This window comes from Silurus meridionalis, chromosome 22 (assembly GCF_014805685.1).
Source record: "Silurus meridionalis isolate SWU-2019-XX chromosome 22, ASM1480568v1, whole genome shotgun sequence".
Taxonomy (NCBI): domain Eukaryota; kingdom Metazoa; phylum Chordata; class Actinopteri; order Siluriformes; family Siluridae; genus Silurus; species Silurus meridionalis.
The window spans coordinates 16081340-16098913 of NC_060905.1; the positions used below are offsets into that span (position 1 = coordinate 16081340).

The 17574-nt window shown below is 37.7% G+C and overlaps 1 protein-coding gene across 1 annotated transcript in view; it reads left to right on the top strand.

The window, feature by feature from the left end:
* Positions 1 to 15106, top strand: part of galnt12 (UDP-N-acetyl-alpha-D-galactosamine:polypeptide N-acetylgalactosaminyltransferase 12) — a 21880-nt gene extending 6774 nt beyond the window's left edge. Inside the window, exons 5-10 of the mRNA XM_046835223.1 lie at positions 1 to 11; positions 1454 to 1630; positions 8330 to 8461; positions 9681 to 9794; positions 9954 to 10109; positions 12626 to 15106. The exon at positions 1 to 11 is cut by the window's left edge and continues 107 nt beyond it. Of these exons, the coding sequence (XP_046691179.1) occupies positions 1 to 11; positions 1454 to 1630; positions 8330 to 8461; positions 9681 to 9794; positions 9954 to 10109; positions 12626 to 12763 (728 nt within the window). The 3' untranslated portion in view covers positions 12764 to 15106. The remainder of the gene's footprint in view (positions 12 to 1453; positions 1631 to 8329; positions 8462 to 9680; positions 9795 to 9953; positions 10110 to 12625) is intronic.
* The last annotated feature ends 2468 nt before the right edge of the window (positions 15107 to 17574 follow it).

Here is a 17574-nt window from a genome sequence, read left to right on the forward strand (position 1 = left end):
TCTCATTCAGGGTAATTTAATGCTTTATTTATTCATTTCTTTTCACTTTTTGTCATTCCAATTGCATTCCAATTGCCATTTCCAACTCCAGCTGTCATGATGCACTGACTATTTAAGAATAAGTGCCATTATGCTGTTATAACAATAACCAATTACAGTGATTACAGTCATTTACAAGTTGCTGACCGCCTGACATGCAGTGTCTTCCAAAAGTACACACCCCTGTCTGATCATCTCATATTACTAAATTACAGTGGCAGACCCTCAGAGCATCACGTGTTGTCCAAATCTGTCACGAGACCTTCAGAATCAGCAGTGAAGGCACCTGTAGTGTGAAGTGCATGTTGTTTAAAGGCTTTAAGGTTGTTTAACCAATCAGATTTTGAGTTGGTGACAATAATGTTGGCATTTTCACGACCTTTGATTGGATTGTCAGAGAGAACACTAGTCAGAGCTCGCATACCACATCTGTGGCAAACTGCGTGAGCTCAAATATACTGTATTTGTGTGGATTAAATAGCTGTTTTTCATTCCACAATGGCAGACAGAAGAGAAGGAACTTGATTTGGTCACAGATACACTTACATTTACAAAACTGACTTTTCAAGAAAAGCTGAAAATCATGAGGAAATGTCTTTTCCATGAAAAAAAGCTTTTCCATGAACCATTTATAATTTTTTTGTTTTCTTTCCCGTATAATCGTACAAAACACACCTTCATTTTAAATACCCCGGAAAACCCGGTGTCATTTTATAAGGTTAATATCGATGCTTCTGCTAGAGATGATGTATGCTGGTGTTGCGGCTGTGGCTACAGTGAAAGGAGACTTGTTGAATTGTGTTCATTGGGTTTCTTGCTTCAGTAATCCTTAATCATTAATCATTCATTCTCACTGTGTGGGGGATTCTTTTCTTTGATGCAATGCTCTGTTATATTGCATTTCTCTATAATAATATAATTTCGATGTTTTCTATAGCAGTGGCATCATAATGATGGTATTAAGAGGTAGATTGATTCAGGCAGAACACCACTGAAGGCCTCGGTGGGAACTTAACAGATAGTGACTGCTGAATTACAAATATAGTACACTGATTTTTTAGTGTGTTCGATATTTAATTTGGAAAAACTCAAAACCTAAAACCAAAACACTTCATCTCAGAAAAGACATCTAGTAATATGCAAAATCACTATTCACTGTTCTTTATTTTTAGTATATATTTAGCATATTATTTGAATAATTGTAGAAACCTAGCATTATTTCTTTTGCATGTCCCTAAGACATTTGTACATTAACTCGTAATTTGGACTATTTGGTGTACTATATATTGGGTTATGCTAATTTTTCTAATGTCTTTGTATCAGTTTATTCATCACAGGTGGGAAAATTCCAGAACGAGCCCTGGCTGTATTGTGCACGAGACTAAGTCCTTCTTTGTCCTTTTTATTTTCCCAGATCTGGCAGTGTGGAGGGAGTTTAGAGGTCCATCCCTGTTCCCATGTTGGCCATGTCTTTCCTAAAAAGGCTCCCTATTCTCGGAGCAAAGCTCTGGCCAACAGTGTGCGGGCCGCAGAAGTCTGGATGGACAACTACAAGGAGCTGTACTACCACAGAAACCCCCACGCTCGCCTGGTACGCTCGCTGTCCTTCCTGTCATCCTGTACTTCTCCTTATCGCTTTGTTTTTCTTCCAGATCCATTTATCACGTTCGGGTCTTGCGAATGGTTGCTCAACAACAGCGTAAACAGACCCTGATTGATTACCAGGGCTTTGAGAAATAAGATACAGATGCCTGGCTTAGCCACACACGTATTCACACAAGCTGTGAACATATTGAGTGACAGACTTTACCGAGTTCACTGCGGTGTCTGAGGTGACATTCTCAGAGCTCAGTATACGATTACAGTGTCTTTTATTTGTCCTTGATTAGTGTCAGTCTGTCTTTGCGCTCTGTTCCTCTTAAGCACAGAGAATGTTGTGCAAGGAAAACTGATGCACTCAAGATAAATAAGACACCAGCCATGTTTTTTTTTTTACAGATATAATGCAAAGCTGGGGTGGGTGTGCAGGGCTTGTAGGTTGATGTGGCATGAAACTAACGTTGATGTCTGATTTCATGTATGTTAAAGCTGTAAGGAGATAAGGAATGTTTATATTAAGGAAAAGTGGTAGCTCAGGGGTTAAAGCTCTAAATGGGTTATTTACCGGAAGGTCGGCGGTTCAAGTCCCAGTATCGCCAAGCTGCAACTCATGGGGCCCTGGATTAAGGCCCTTAACCCTCCCTTTGTTCTGTATCATAGCTGACCCTGTGCTCTGGCCCCAGCTTCCTAACATCGCTGGGATTCCCTGTGGGATCAGTAAAGTATTCTAAATAAAATATAAAAAAAAAGAAATAACCGCTTTATCGCGTAAAGCTGCTTTAAGACAATGTTCATTGTTCAAAGCATTAGACAGACAGTAACGTTTGAAAATCTGAATCAGATGTAGTACTGGTGCTTAGATTCGGACTGGTACCTCCATTTCTACTTTACTTAAACTTTTAGTTTCTCTGGGACACAACCTTCACTATGACAAGTACAATTTTGGTGCTAAACTTCGCAATTAGGTAAAAAAAAAAAAAGTTTCACTGTGTGATGCGCTATTACGTGTTTATTTGATACAGTGTAAATACAGTTAGTTTGTAGTGAACTACTTTAAAAAAAACCCCACACAAAATAAACAAGGCCCAGTTGCAATTCTGAATCATTACGCATCTGGTTTTATGGTACCCAGGGCACCCAGCTGGTTGTTTGGCCATTGCAGTCTGATGAATCATTTTCTCATCAGTAGGGGAAGTCATCCATCACTACTCAGCCCTGCTAAATAGGTTCGACCGGGTTCTGCTTCCAACAGCTGTCGCCCGCAATTCGGCTCCTGCAGTGCTCCTCTGTGGCCCATAGCTCAGCACTCCACAGTGTCTGAGGTGGCAGAGATGTGTGCTGAGCATACACATTCACCTGAACAAGCTCCCGTGCCTCGAGCTGCTTCGCCCTCTGAAGTCTTACAGGATGAAGACAAAACCACAAATTCCTTTTCATATCCAAGCGCTGATGAAGTGCCACTGTGTGTGTGTTAAAATTGTCCTGGCTGATTAGTCTGTTAGTACATGCCATTGTCGGGTTCAGCATTTTTTTTTTTTTTACGGTATTCTGGGGATTCTGCTTTCTCTTTACCAAGGGATATGCAAGAAAATCACAACTTTCCTGTGGAATATTCTAAATGAAAAAAAAGAAATAACCAAAATATAGAACAATTAGCTTCATGGCAGGATCTTCATAATGCATATCCAGGCACCTTTTATTTTAATGCTTTCCTCTTAAATCTTCTTTAAAGCTTAAATCTCACTCCATGTACTTTTGGACAATCGATGTGTGCTCTGGAGGTCTGATCAAAGCAAGTGTATAAATAAAAAAAAGTACAAAAAAACACTTTGATATCTCAGTTTTGTAAGCGATCTCTGATTTAAAAAAAATAAATTCTAAATATATGCCATTAATACGTACGATTGCAGAATTTGACAGACGCCCGTGCCGAGCAGTTCAGGGCCTAGTAGTGACAGGTTGATGGTACTGGGATGTGAACTCACCACCCTCTGATGATATGTTCAGTAGAAGTGGTAACTCATACTGAACATATCATCGGAGGGTGGTGAGTTCACATCCCAGTAATGTTGAATATATATATATATATATATATATATATATATATATATATATATATTCAACATTTAATGGTTTTGGTTATAGACAGTTCAGACAACCTTTTCAGCAAATAGAGGTAGTATTATTTACTGTATTGGTTTATACTTCATGTGTGACTATGCAGGTGGCAACAGGGAAGCAAGAGTCACTGGTCACGTGTGAGCAAAAACATTGCTGCCTGTCTGGTTTTCAAGTTGACCTGCAAGATGTTTATCAATTTTCTGTCATATAGGCGTAGACAAATGTTGGGCTTCTCATAAGCAGTATAAATGGGTGTAGAAATTGTGTCATGTCTTACACTAATCGTGTCATGTTTTACTCCCCCCCCCAACCCCCACTGCTTTATTGTAGTGTTGCGCCACAAGTATGTTTTCACCACGATCTTTCTTTCCGTTTGAATGTTCACCATCTTTAAATATATGCATTGTAAGTAAAATGCAAATTTTTGACGTTGCAGAATTTTCAATCCTGTGACACTTTTTCAGTGTCTCTCTTCAACTGCTGAAGCTGTTTTGTTCCATACTTTTTTAGTTTTTTTTATCATGACAGTGGTGTGAAGAAATCTAGCACCTGCTATACTGATCGTTCAGTTGACTGATCAGTAATAAAATGCTCCACGAATAGTAATAGCTCAGTGGATGAGGTGAACGTGGATGAGGAAATTGAAGGGCATCTGCCAAATTCTATATTGGTACGTGTTTTTGTTAAATATTTAGAAGAGATTGCTTACAAAACTGAGTTTTTTAAGCCATTGTTTATACACTTGCCGTAATCAGACTTCCAGAGCACACATTGATTGTCCAAAAGTGGAAGTGAGGTTAAGACTTATTGCTTCATGTTTTCTCTTGAGTCTGCTTGAGCGTTTACCAGCGAGCCGACACAATGTTATTTTTGTTTATCTCCTAAACCGCACTCGGCACAAACAGCTCTGTTTAACCTACGAGGTCCTACATAACCTTGCTTTCTTTGGTCATCATTCTTTGTCTTAGGCCTCTGTAGGCACAATACACACAAAACACATTTATTTTTTTCTCCAAAAAAAACACATTACTGTCTGAGACATAGACCCTGGCTGAGAATGAAATTCACACATCTAATAACAGTGTTTATCACACACCCCAGGTCCTGCTATTTTTCCCCGCAGTGTTTCTTGGCACAGTATACAATTAAAAATGTGCTGATTTGTATTCGGCACTAAATAATTCTCTGTTACCTATTTTCTTTGTAGTTTAAAAAACTAAACGAAACAAAACAGAATATATATATATATATATATATATATATATATATATATATATATATATATATATATATATATATATATATATATATATAAAACACTGTACTGAATCATAAAAATGTGCTAAATTAAATAAATATGAATATATTAGCTATATTAATAAATATTGAGGAAAATAAAAGACGCATTCAAACTGAAACAAAAAAGTAACACTCCAAATAAATAGAGTTTCATCCAAAATTAATAAAAAAAAGACACAACAACACGTGGTGTCAGTGATTTGCCTCTAGAGGCCGCTCTCGTACTGTATAGTGCAACCTGGAAAAACTATCTGTATGGATGTTTGCAATCCAGCAATCAACAATCGGTGCCGATTAATCTGCAAAACCGATTAATTTTTTGACCTATAATTGTAATTATTATTATTATACTGACAGTGCACAAACAGCAGAGACATCTGTGAATTTTTTATTTAAATTTTTTTTTGCGCAAGGTGCTGTGTGCCTAAATAAAAAAAACATACACACAAAAGCTGGTTTCTATCACCGTAAATGCTTTTTTTTTTGCATCTCAGAAAGGACGTCAACGCGTTCCCACGTTGTATTCTGCCATGATTAGGTATTTATAACTATTCCTGTGCAGCCAAATATTGTTAAATCTACCTTTCTTTGTTGGATACACAATGCTGAATGAGAATGCTTAAATGAGTGTATATTCTTTATCTATTTTACTTCATGGAAATGGCTGATGTGTACAAAACCGTGTGGAGAAACTAACACAGTTGGCCTTTTCAGCAGGTGTACTTGTTATGTTTTTATGGCATGCATCCCTCTGTGAGTGAATTGCTTTTATTTTTGTGGCTAGTGACATTGTGTTTTGCAGTAATGGCAAATTTCTCCATTGTAGTGACAGGAAAAAAAATTGCCTCTGCACTTAATACACAAAAGAAATCATTTTCCACACAGTGCTCAGCTTTTTTTTGTGAGGATGAGCTTTACAAACACTTTTGACTCTGTAACCTTTTGGGAGCAGTTTAGTGTTCTTTGAGAATGCTACGACAGCAGAAATGAAACAGAAAAGAACAAATTCACAGCTGCACAATAACAGATTTTTTTATACTGTTTGGTCTTTTTTTTTTTTTTTTTTTGATGATTTTGAATTTGTTCATCCCATATAAACTTAGGTGGTGGCATACTTGCTGACTGTGATGGACAGTTTGTATTTTGTATTTTGTGTTTTGTATTTGAGTTTCAATCAACATCTTCAATTGTGTAATTTGTGGCGTTTGATTATAATTTTTTTTTTTAAACTTTAAATTCACTGCTTCCACTGCACCCATTTGGAGAGAATTCAGCTCTTATAATAAGAGGTTACCCAATCGTGGATTTTACTAATACCAATAGCTAGGTTGGATTGGAAAACCCATTAAGCAACCGATAAACTGGGCAGTGGAATAAAACGAAACAAACAGAAGGCTTCAAAATAGTACTGAAATTTATTACAAAATTTCAAAATAAAAAACAGTACTGAATCATGAATATAACATAAGATATTAAAAGAAATTAATATGAATATATTGATTATCTGATACTTATTGAGGTAAATGAAATACAAATAAATAAATAAAAAAGTAACATCAAAAATGAATAAAAAAGACATCAGTAATCAGCTGTTGACATCAGTGAATCGCCTCTAGAGCCCGCTCTCATACTGTATAAAGCAACCCGGAAAAACTATCGGTATAGATATTTGCAGATAATCTATAGTTCTAGCAATAAGCTAATAAATATAGTTATATATTTAATAAATGATCAATTTTAATTGATAAAATAATATAGCATAGAGTCTTGCGTGTCAAAACAAACAGCTTGTGGCATTAGATTCACCACTAGAGGCCACTCTCATATTGTACAACCCAGAAAAATTAGGTATGAACTGATATTGAACTACTGGTGCTGAATAATTGGCAAAACCGATGAATCAGTTGAACTCTCCTCATAAAGAGATGCACAACATAGTAATGACAACGTTGGTGTAGTGAAAAATGCTTCAGTATGGCATTCATGAATCTGAGAACACAATTATCTACTGCATTTCCTCAGAATTACTGATTACCAAGTAAACTCCCTTTGTTGCTCTGCTGCAAGCTGTGGGTGAATTTATAACAGGGATCTGGCCATTTCCAGTTCCAGTAGATGTAACAAGCTCTCTAACTGCAGCTCAACAATACTATTATGTCTGGTTGTGTGAATTTTATTTTTATCTAATCTTTGTATTTGTTCTCTAGCCTATCAAACACTAGGTATGAGGTCAACTGCAACCTGATCGCCAAAACAAGCAAAGCAGTAAATGTTATACCCCAAGGGCACACTGATACCCAGAAGGACTTTGAATTACAATATACGTATAGAGAAGCAGGCAGAGATCTTCTGTTAGGAACTAGCTGGATAGTTCTCCCTACTGGAGAGACACTGCAACCATTAAACCCAAACCCCCTGAACCCTTTCATTGATTGAAGCTGTGAACATAGACTTCTTTTTATGCTTTAAAGTGTAAAGAATTCACAGGTCAACAAACTTCATGTTTGGATCGCAGTGTAATGCAAAACTTCCACATTTCCAAAATCCACCATTCACATACCTTGAATAGGAGTTAATGGAACTGACATCTTTTTTCTGAAGGGGTGCTTAATTACCGTATTTTTCGGACTATAAGCCGCTACTTTTTTCCTACGCTTTGAACCCTGTGGCTTAAACAACGAAGCGGCTAATTTTTTGAATTTTTCATGGGTTTTTCCTGGTTTCACAAACTCCAGGCCAAAAAACTGAGCGACATAACATTAGACCAATGAAATTTCCGAACGGAAACGAAAAAACGCACCTCACCTGTGTTCTGTTGGCAACCCTGGGGCATCGTCAATTGTTTGGAACCAGTGAGAAATCGTTTGAACCCCTTGCCATTAGTTATAATAAGGCAGTCGAGAGATCTGCAATGAGGGAATTTCGGCTGAAGCCGTTTCTTTGACACGACACTTCTTTTCTTTGCTCACACTATCACTATTCTTATAAAAGTTTTCCAGTGAACGCTCGTTGTGCACCACTACACTGCTCCATTATAACTAACGACAAGGTTGCACTGGTTCCAAACGATTCCTGACACGCTAGGGTCTCCAACTCCTAGTTCCAAAATGTCCTGTTTCCCTGCACTAATCTGTATTATTTCTATGTAGTATGCTTTCTGTAAAGTTAGACTTTATTAATATAACATGTATACAGTCACATTTCAAGAGCCATTGAATGTTCTGCATATTAAAGCTACTAACCATCGTCATGAACTCATTCTTGTTTCTAGGAGGCCTATGGCGATGTGACCGAGAGGAAGAAACTTAGAATGCGTCTTGGCTGTAAGGACTTCAAATGGTTCCTAGAGAACGTCTATCCAGACATCCATGTCCCACAAGATCAACCTGGCATGTTTGGAATGGTAAAATGGCCAACACTGCAAAAACTCCTCATATAGTCAAGACACAATTTTATTTGCTAGCCATAAAATCTTTTGATCTTATTTTAAGAATAAACTACTATGCAAGAGCAGATTGTGTAAGATTATTATGCTTGTTTTAAAATAACTTTTTTTATCCGTACTTAGTAAAGCTTAAGGTTAGTTATTTTACCTGCAAATTGAGCTTCATTACCATCAGAGACATCAAGGCCTAGTATTTTTTTTAAACTATTATTATACTATTATTATAGAGGTGGGAGCTCAGTGGTTAAGGCATTGAAATTGGGATCAGAAGGTCACAAGTTCAAATCCCACCACCACCAAGCTGCCACTGCTGGGCCCTTGAGCAAGGCCCTTAACCTTCCCCTGCTTAGTTGTAATTCGCTCTGGATAAGGGCGTCTGCCAAATGCTGTAAATGTACATTATACTGTTTTGTTTAAGACTTTATTTTAGCTGCAATAACTGGTTTTAAGGTTGCCAGGTGCCAACAACACCAACACATTTATTTAGTACCTAATAACAAATTATAAAAGTCTGCAGTATTAAGTACTACACTTTTTCTAAACATTCAGTATGGTTATTATATTTTGGAATGTTCTTTATACAAAGATTAATGGTTTTTAGTTTCAAGTTTTTCATGTTGAATATCTTTCAGTGTTCAGTAATGATCTAATACATTCATTAATGTTTCATGTTGGAATAATTTTAAATATTTTTACAAGCAGCAAGTTGCTTTGCTTTTGTGTGGTAACTATTGTGTGTTACAAGACCTTCTTCATTTCATTAAATAATTGTTGACATGCTTCGTCTCGTTTTAAGACTTTATAGAATTCTCTTGTTTAGTAGCTCTGGTGATTTTTTTCATACTATGTAAGAAAAGCAAAACTGTTTAAATAAAAATATAAGCTAGTTTTATTTTAATTAAACCAAATTGACTGGAATTAATGCTTTAGTTTTTTATTTAAAGTTTTTTACCACTCATTTTAAGACATTTAATTTTCTAAAGCCTTTTATCTTGCGTGTAATTATATTGCTGCACTGGCAGATCATTTGACTTGTTACTAGTCTGTATATTCTTAAAAAATTTATTTATTTCTTATAATTAGACAGATATTTTTTGCCGTGTTAAAGATGTATCTCTTCCAGTTTAAGTCTGGTCTTATTTCTTTTACCATTTTCTCATTCTGATCTTACTTCCAGCTAAAGAATCGAGGAATGATTAACTATTGCTTCGACTACAATCCTCCCAGTGACCATAACGTGGCGGGCAACAGGATCATTTTGTATCAGTGCCACGGGATGGGCCAAAACCAGGTAGGAGGCATTTGAACAATTCCTATGCAGAATTGCCTTCCACTGTAAATCTCCATTTGTGTTTCATTTTCTTTGTTCTCTTCGTTGCCTTTCTAACATTGTGCATCTGTAAATCCTCCTGCTGTCTTTTTTATCCTCTGTTATTTGCACGTGTGCTAGTTTTTCGAGTACTCTTCCGACAATGAGATCCGCTACAACACGAGAGAGCCCGCAGGCTGTGCCGTAGCCGATCCCATCTCCACCTTCCTCAGCATCAATCTGTGCCGAAAGCCCCAGCAAACTGTCCCTGAGGACCAGAAGTTTATTCTCAGAGAGGTGAGCAGTAAGACACACGCCGTCAGTGCTGTGGTATGAAGGGAAAAGAAAAATCATGAGAAGTTGAAAAGCAGCAGGAGGCCTATGAATTAACTTCGGCAGGTGTTTGATTATTTATATACAGTCACAGTAATGAGCAACTTGGCATTTCTGAAACTGCAGTGAATATTTAGAAAAGGCACTCGGGACTATAGTTAGCAAACTCGTTGCCGTGAGAGTCATCGCTCAGTCCGTATTTTTTTTTTTTTGCTGACTGTATGCTGATTAATAGCTTTACATCTGCTGGAATATGACAAGACGCTCATTGCGGGAACACGCTCAATCTGGCGTAGTTTTGAAACTCAAAGTAAACTCTTGTGAGAAATCCAGCCAGAGTGCTCTAGGACAGTGGTCCCCAACCCCCGGGCCATGGACCGGTCTGTGGGTCAATTAGTACCGGGCCGCACATAAAGAATACATAACTTAGATTATTTTCGTTTTATTTATTATCTGATTCTGAATGGTTTTATTTTGGAAAATGACCGGATTCTCTCCGCCACATCTGTCTATGACTCACTCTTGATGCATGTCATGATGCCTCGGTCACATGTCTTACCTCCATCCACTACCTTCTTAAAGGGGCTCCAGCCGCTAACACATAATACATTACCGCTAAATTCAAACCCCCAAGCGAGCAAAATGAACAAAAAACAACACTGTGGATTCACGTTTATTTTTATATTTAAAAAAAATTATAATTTTATGCAACATATCATTTTATATTGTTGTATTTATACACCACATCTTAAAGGCCGGTCCGTGAAAATATTGTCTGACATTAAACCGGTCCATGGCGCATAAAAGGTTGGGGGCCGCTGCTCTAGGAGACCATCGCTGGCTTTATACCAGCAAATCTGAGACTCTGGATTGCACTGATGTTCGGGTTTGAGAAGGCCCGAGGCCTTGGAGTGGTCTCAGAGAGTAATCGCAAAAACAATGACATTCGGGCCTGTTATTTCGTAACTGATGGAACGAGGTGCCGGCGGCTAACCCTGCAGGGCTTCGCATTTAAAAGCGCAGCAAACAGCCTGTATTTATCCTGGTGTGTCGGATAAATTGTTTTACTTCAAGAAAATAAACAAACATTTACCCTTAGAATGTGAAGACATGCCAACAAATCCAGTCACATTAGGAGGCTTAAATATTGACGTTGTCCTCATGGTTATATTATATTATATTATATTATATTATATTATATTATATTATATTATATTATATTATAATTTTTTTATATATATGTTATTTCTATACGTTACATACAAAATCAATTGTCTATTGTTGTAACTAGTTTGCAGCACGTATCATACATCCTGAAATCATCTTCTTCTTTCGGCTTTTCCCATTAGGGGTCGCCACAGCGGATCATTCTTCTCCATACCCCCCTGTCCTCTACATCTGCCTCTTTCAACCCAACTACCTGCATGTCTTCCCTCACCACATCCATAAACCTCCTCTTTGGTCTTCCTCATTTCCTCCTTCCTGGTGGCTCCATCCACAGCATTCTCCTACTGATATACCCCATGTCCCTCCTTTGCACATGTCCAAACCATCTCAATCTCGCCTCCCTCACCTTGTCTCCAAAACGTCCTACATGCGCTGTCCCTCTAATAAACTCATTTCTAATCCTGTCCATCGTCCAACGCGACGTCGTGTTGTGTTACTGCTCTTTTAAAGCATGAAGTGATGGAGGTGCAGTGAAGCCTGATTCATCTTTCTTGATATTTCATCATTACTGACAGACATCACACAGTTGTGCAATTGTTTGCGTCATTACCAGTTCGGAAGTCACGATCGAGTCCCGTCTGGGGGACGGACTCGACAAACAACTGCAGACGTCCAGGATCACTAACTCCTAGTTCTAAAATTGATTTCCTTGTGCCACTGTGTAAGAAACATCAAAGTTAAAGGGAAATGCAGATGTATCACATCTGCACTGTGCTACTCAGAGATGTTTTTCAGTATTTGCCTGTAGGTATAGAAGACGACTGGAACACTTTCTTTAAGGTTTTGTGTTTGGAAAAGCCGTCTTTTATTCTGATAGAAAGAATTAAAGCTAAATAAAAGAAGTTTGAGCTTTTATATTGAGAATTGAAATGGTTCTATAAAATCGCATTAATGTTACAGTTTATTAACTACCTCAACATTTGCTCTCGAGGTTTTCGGTTCTGTTCTCAGTGCAGCCATTAAGATCAAATTCACGTTTTCATTTTTTTTTTTTTTATACCCTTTTCCAGAGTAACTTGCATCTATCTTATTCATACTCATTCATACAACTGAGCAGCTATCCGATCTCTCAGGGGCCCTCTAGTGGCAGCTTGGTGGAGCTGAGATTTTAACTCGTGTCCTTCAGATCCATTGCCGTAATCTGAGTTTAAATCTTTTATTTTTTTTGCATCTTTATTTTTAGAATTTTTTTGCTAAGAAAACTCTTAAAAAAACTGAAATAATGGTATCCTCTATGTCCTCTGCTTTACCAGGATGGAACCTTGTACCACGTCCAGACTCAGAAGTGTGTTGAGGCCGTGCAGAAGGTAGACAATGACAGTCCCGGTCCTGCTCTGCGTCCGTGTACCAGTTCAGCCCACCAGCAGTGGTTCTTCCAGGAGAGGACATAAATTTAATACAAAAGTCTTACAGCACTTTATGTACAGCTCCAGCACTCGAACAGGAGTCAGACAGATCTACAAGACTTTCTTCTGTATCTTCATCTTAATCGATTTTTGGAATTGAACTTGATTTTTAATTTATTTTCAAAAAAAAAATCTTTTCAGCTGCTGCCGCTTTGGTGGATTTGGATCGATTTCAGTAGACATTTGCATTTATGGCATTTATTGGACGCCCTTATACAGAGTGACCTACATTTTCTTCTCATTCATAAAACTAAGCAGCTATGTGTTTACGGGCTTTGCTCAGGGGCCCGGGTGTGGCTGGGATTTAAACTCATGATCCCTGGAGTTCACTGCCTCATCCAGCTTGTTTTTTTTTATCTCTCATTTTGGATGAGATCTGAATTTGAATCAGTGATTATTTTTTTTATTTGGTGCAATTAATCTTATTTTTCACTAAACCAAATTCTCTCTGATTCACATGCAATATGTTCAACACAGAGCCTGGGACAATTCAAGCTTTCAGAGTAATCAGCTGATCCACTGCCCCACGGCTCCACGGTCGCCGGTTTGATCCTGAACTTATTTCTTTGCTGTATTCATGTGGGTTTCCTTTGGGTTTTTCAGTTTCCTTACACCTCCTAAAATCCAGCTGTCGGATTCGCTATGCAAAATTATAATTCAGTGTGCAAATGTGCTTGTATGGGTTTTTTTTTTTTTTTTTTTTTATTAATTTTTTTATGCCATTTGGCAGACGCTCTTATCCAGAGCGACATACAGTCTCAAATCTGTTATACAGTACAGCTAAGCAATTGAGGGTTAAGGGCCTTGCTTGAGGGTCCATCATTGTCAAGCTTGGTTGTTCTGGGATTTGAACTCACGATTCAAACCTTAACATGATCCAATAAACTGGTGTCTTGCCCAGGGTTTCTGAGCTCGGCTTGCGCTTGTTTCTAACATACTGGACGTTGTGGCATTTCTACCTGTTTAGCTTTAAATCTGAATACAGATATAAATATTTGCAGATAATGACCTTGTTATATGATCCTATACCAGATCTATGACCCTGGAAACAAAATAGGATCACTCCTGGCTACTCAATGTTTAGTGACGTTACTGTAGACAGTGTCGAAAAGTCACATTGGAGGCCAATTCATCACATCGTCTGGCTGCAGTGGTGGTTACATCACCGCTGCACTGCACATTACCAACCACTTGATGGTGCCAAATCCTCCATGTTCTCTCGATTACTAATGGACGCTGGCTTAATTAAACACCTCAGATTTCTGTAGTTCAGATCGAGGGCTTTAGGACAGGGGTCGGTCCAGCTTTTCCACAAAGGGCAAAGATTGTGGACAAGATTGGACACACCTGCTTTAGGAGGACACTGTGAACGTGGTTGAAGTAATGAAGGAACATGGTAATCCAAGTGCACTGTATACACATTTGGATGGATTAATACAGATTAACACAATGATATTTGGTGTGGGAGTGTATAGATAGAAACCTGTGTTTAGGCTCCTGTGCAAAACAATCAGATATGCGTTAATAAATGAGCAATAAGAGTCAGCGATCTTATACCTTCAAAAACCCTTTTCTTTTATTTTTGTTCTCTTTTATACATTACTTCCCCATTTATTAAACTAGTTATGAAGAGATTTTAATTGGTCTGAGATGTAAAAAGTCTCAGCATGTGCATAATGTGCATTAAATTGCTAAGGTATACACATTATGTGTAAATATATTCAGGAAGTGTTTGTTTATTCAGCCCAGCCAGTGACCTTTGAGATACTCCACAGATGTCCATAAAACGTCCACGGATAAACAGGTGGTTGTTAGACCGTTTAGCTGTGGATTTACACCGGAGCTCCGAGAGACCTTGTGCCATTGATCAAATCTCAAATCCTTATATACGGATGAACAGATGTTTGAGAAGAAATCCAGTCTTCTGGACAGCTGCGTCCCAAAAAAAAAAAAATAATGAATTGTATTATTTTAACATGTTCAAAGTGTCTCATGCTGAAGTAGCTGTTGAAGTAGTTCTAAACAAATATAGCAGATTTTTTTATTCGCTTTTGATATTGATTTCATTACATAATGGGGAAGCATGAGGAAGAGAAAAGCCGTGGCATCATCATTCAGGTTTCTAACATTTTCTTGATTTTAACCTTTCAATGGAGTTTGGATTTGGGATGGTAAAAATTGTTTTTCTTGTTTGTTTTTTTTGTATCCTCTATGTCGGTTCATCATTATGTTGGTCTACATGAAGGAGAACATGTTCTGTCTATCAGGGCTTTTTTAACATGAAAAAGAAATTATTTGAAAATAAAAAAATCCTCTGGAAATTCTGAATTGCTTAATTTTTTGTCTGAACATCCATCTTAAATGTGTTTTTCTCAGGTTGAGAAAAGAATTCAAGAATTCTCCTTCTATTAATTCCTTCCATAGCATACTTTAGAGCACGGGTCCCCGAACTCTTTCCTGTAAAGGCCACATAATTATTGCAGAGATTGTGTTCTGATTTTAAATGTGTGTATTTTGCCTTCTAATGCTAGATTAGTTTATTTTGTTCTGCATCGAACCAAAAGCCAAATGAGCATTGCATTTCAAGAGATATAACCTATTAAAAGAGCATCATTACTATCATAATGACATTTTTAATCCATGGTTGGTGGGTGAATCTAATAAATAATCAGGCTATGTTAATAACTAGAGTTCGACCGATACTGATAGCTAGGTTGGATCGCACTTGCCGATAAGCGATTAATCAACCGATGGATCCTGGATCAAATAAAAACAAAAAAAACACTCTGTAAAATAGTACTGAAATGTATTACAAAAATCAAACAAAAAACAGTGCTGAATAATTGCAAATGTGCGAAAGGAAATATATACGAATATTTTCATTTAAAATATTATTATATAGTTTATACATTCTAAATAATAAATCTAATATAGCGCTCTCCGTTCAGCGTGCAGTCTCGTGTGCAAAAACAAATGGCGTGTAGTGTCAGTGATTCGCCTTTAGGGGCTGCTCTAGTAATGACAGTGGAAAAACCGGAAAAACTATCTGTTTGGATTTTTGGATCTGTGCCTCGAACTCTATTAATATCTAAGGGATATTTTAGTTTGAAAGCCAACCTTTTTTTTATTATTATGTACAGATATGATATGAGAAAAACATTTAAAATAAAACATTTTAAAATATGTCTCTGCTATTGTTCAAAGGGCCGTTCCAAATGTTGTGGTAGGCTGTAGTTTGGGGACCCCTGCTTTAGAGAGTCCTCATGTGTGTTTTTTGCATTGATTTTGAGGATAGAGGAGGCTATGTTGGCATTTTACTGGCATTATGTTAGACTTTGCTGACATTTCCTTCCTTCCTAAAGTTTAGTACGAGTGCATAGGTTACCATGGCTATGCTGCAATAGGAGGAAGAAGTAAAGGATGAACAATATACTTGCATCATTTTATTTACAGAGTCTTCATTTAGGTTTTGCTTGGTTTGAGTCCTTTATTTGCAAATAGTCTTCGAGGTTGAAACATGTGCCGTTTATGCCCTGTAGTCCTTCCTCGTGACTCATTCATGACGTGTGTCTGCTGGTATCTGCCACACTGCATGGGTCTCCATTGTTCGATGCCATCCGCCTCATACTCGGGTGGTGGTGTTGGGATAAGTAGCCCCCTATTGCTGCTCTGTGACAGAACACACTGTGGCACTTTGAACAGAGGGGTCCAAAAACCTTTCCTTTCTCGCTACTGATAAAAAAACCCTTAGCATCTGCGTCTCTGAGCATTGGGCTAGATTTACACGGGGTGTTTGTGGGCTTCGGTCATAGAGCATAAGCGTCTCTATCAATGCTGTGTGATGCTAAAAGGGATAAGACCCGTAATGCGTCTGGTTGGTAGCCTGAGAAAACTAGAGTCAAGATAAAAAAAAACTAAACGATTTTTGTACTAAACACAGCTCACACCTCAGACTGATCCATTTGGGAGCTTTGATATTGAGGCAGCTTGCTCGCCTACGTGCCATGTGTTGTGTAACAGGCTTTGTGCACACCCCAAACCTCTCTTCTCTTTCAAATATTGAATACCAGAGTTCGACTGAGGGACCTGTCTAAGTCACTAATAGCACTGATTTGAGGCTCCATGCTGTTTTGAAAGATGTATACGTAGCTACAGTGGCATTTCATGGAAATCATTGTATAATCAGCTTTTTAATGTCATTCTTATGTACAAGAGATTCTTTGATATTGCTACGAGTGTCAAGCACAGTTTCTTTCCATCAGCTGTCATGTGTTATGTGTAGATGAATGAAGGGTTCTGAGCAAATCCTGCGCACGGACGCTGAACTGTACATTTCCAGTTTGATCCATGTTCAGAAAAAAATGTAAAAAAAAAAAAGATTCTGTACATTTGCACTCATATAATTTGTGTCACCATGTTACTTGCCTTATACTTCATTCTTTTACTTAAAAGTAAGAAGTAAAAAGTACAGATACTTGGGTTTAAAAATGTCATAAATGAAAGCAAAAAGTCAGAAATATAGTAAAATAAGTAAAAGTACTGATAACAGAAAAATCTACTTAAGTACACTAACAAGGTTTTGGTACTTCATTACTTTCCACCTCTGTACAGTACATAATAATATCAAAAGTTTCAAAGAATGTGGAGAAATCTCTGTGCACAAGGGAGGAGGGCAAAAATCGATACCGGATGCCCGTGATCTTCAAGACCCTCAGGTGGATTTAAAATCTGATTCTGTAATGGAAATCACTGAATGGGCTCATTAACACCTCGAGAAATCGTTATCTGTGCCATGT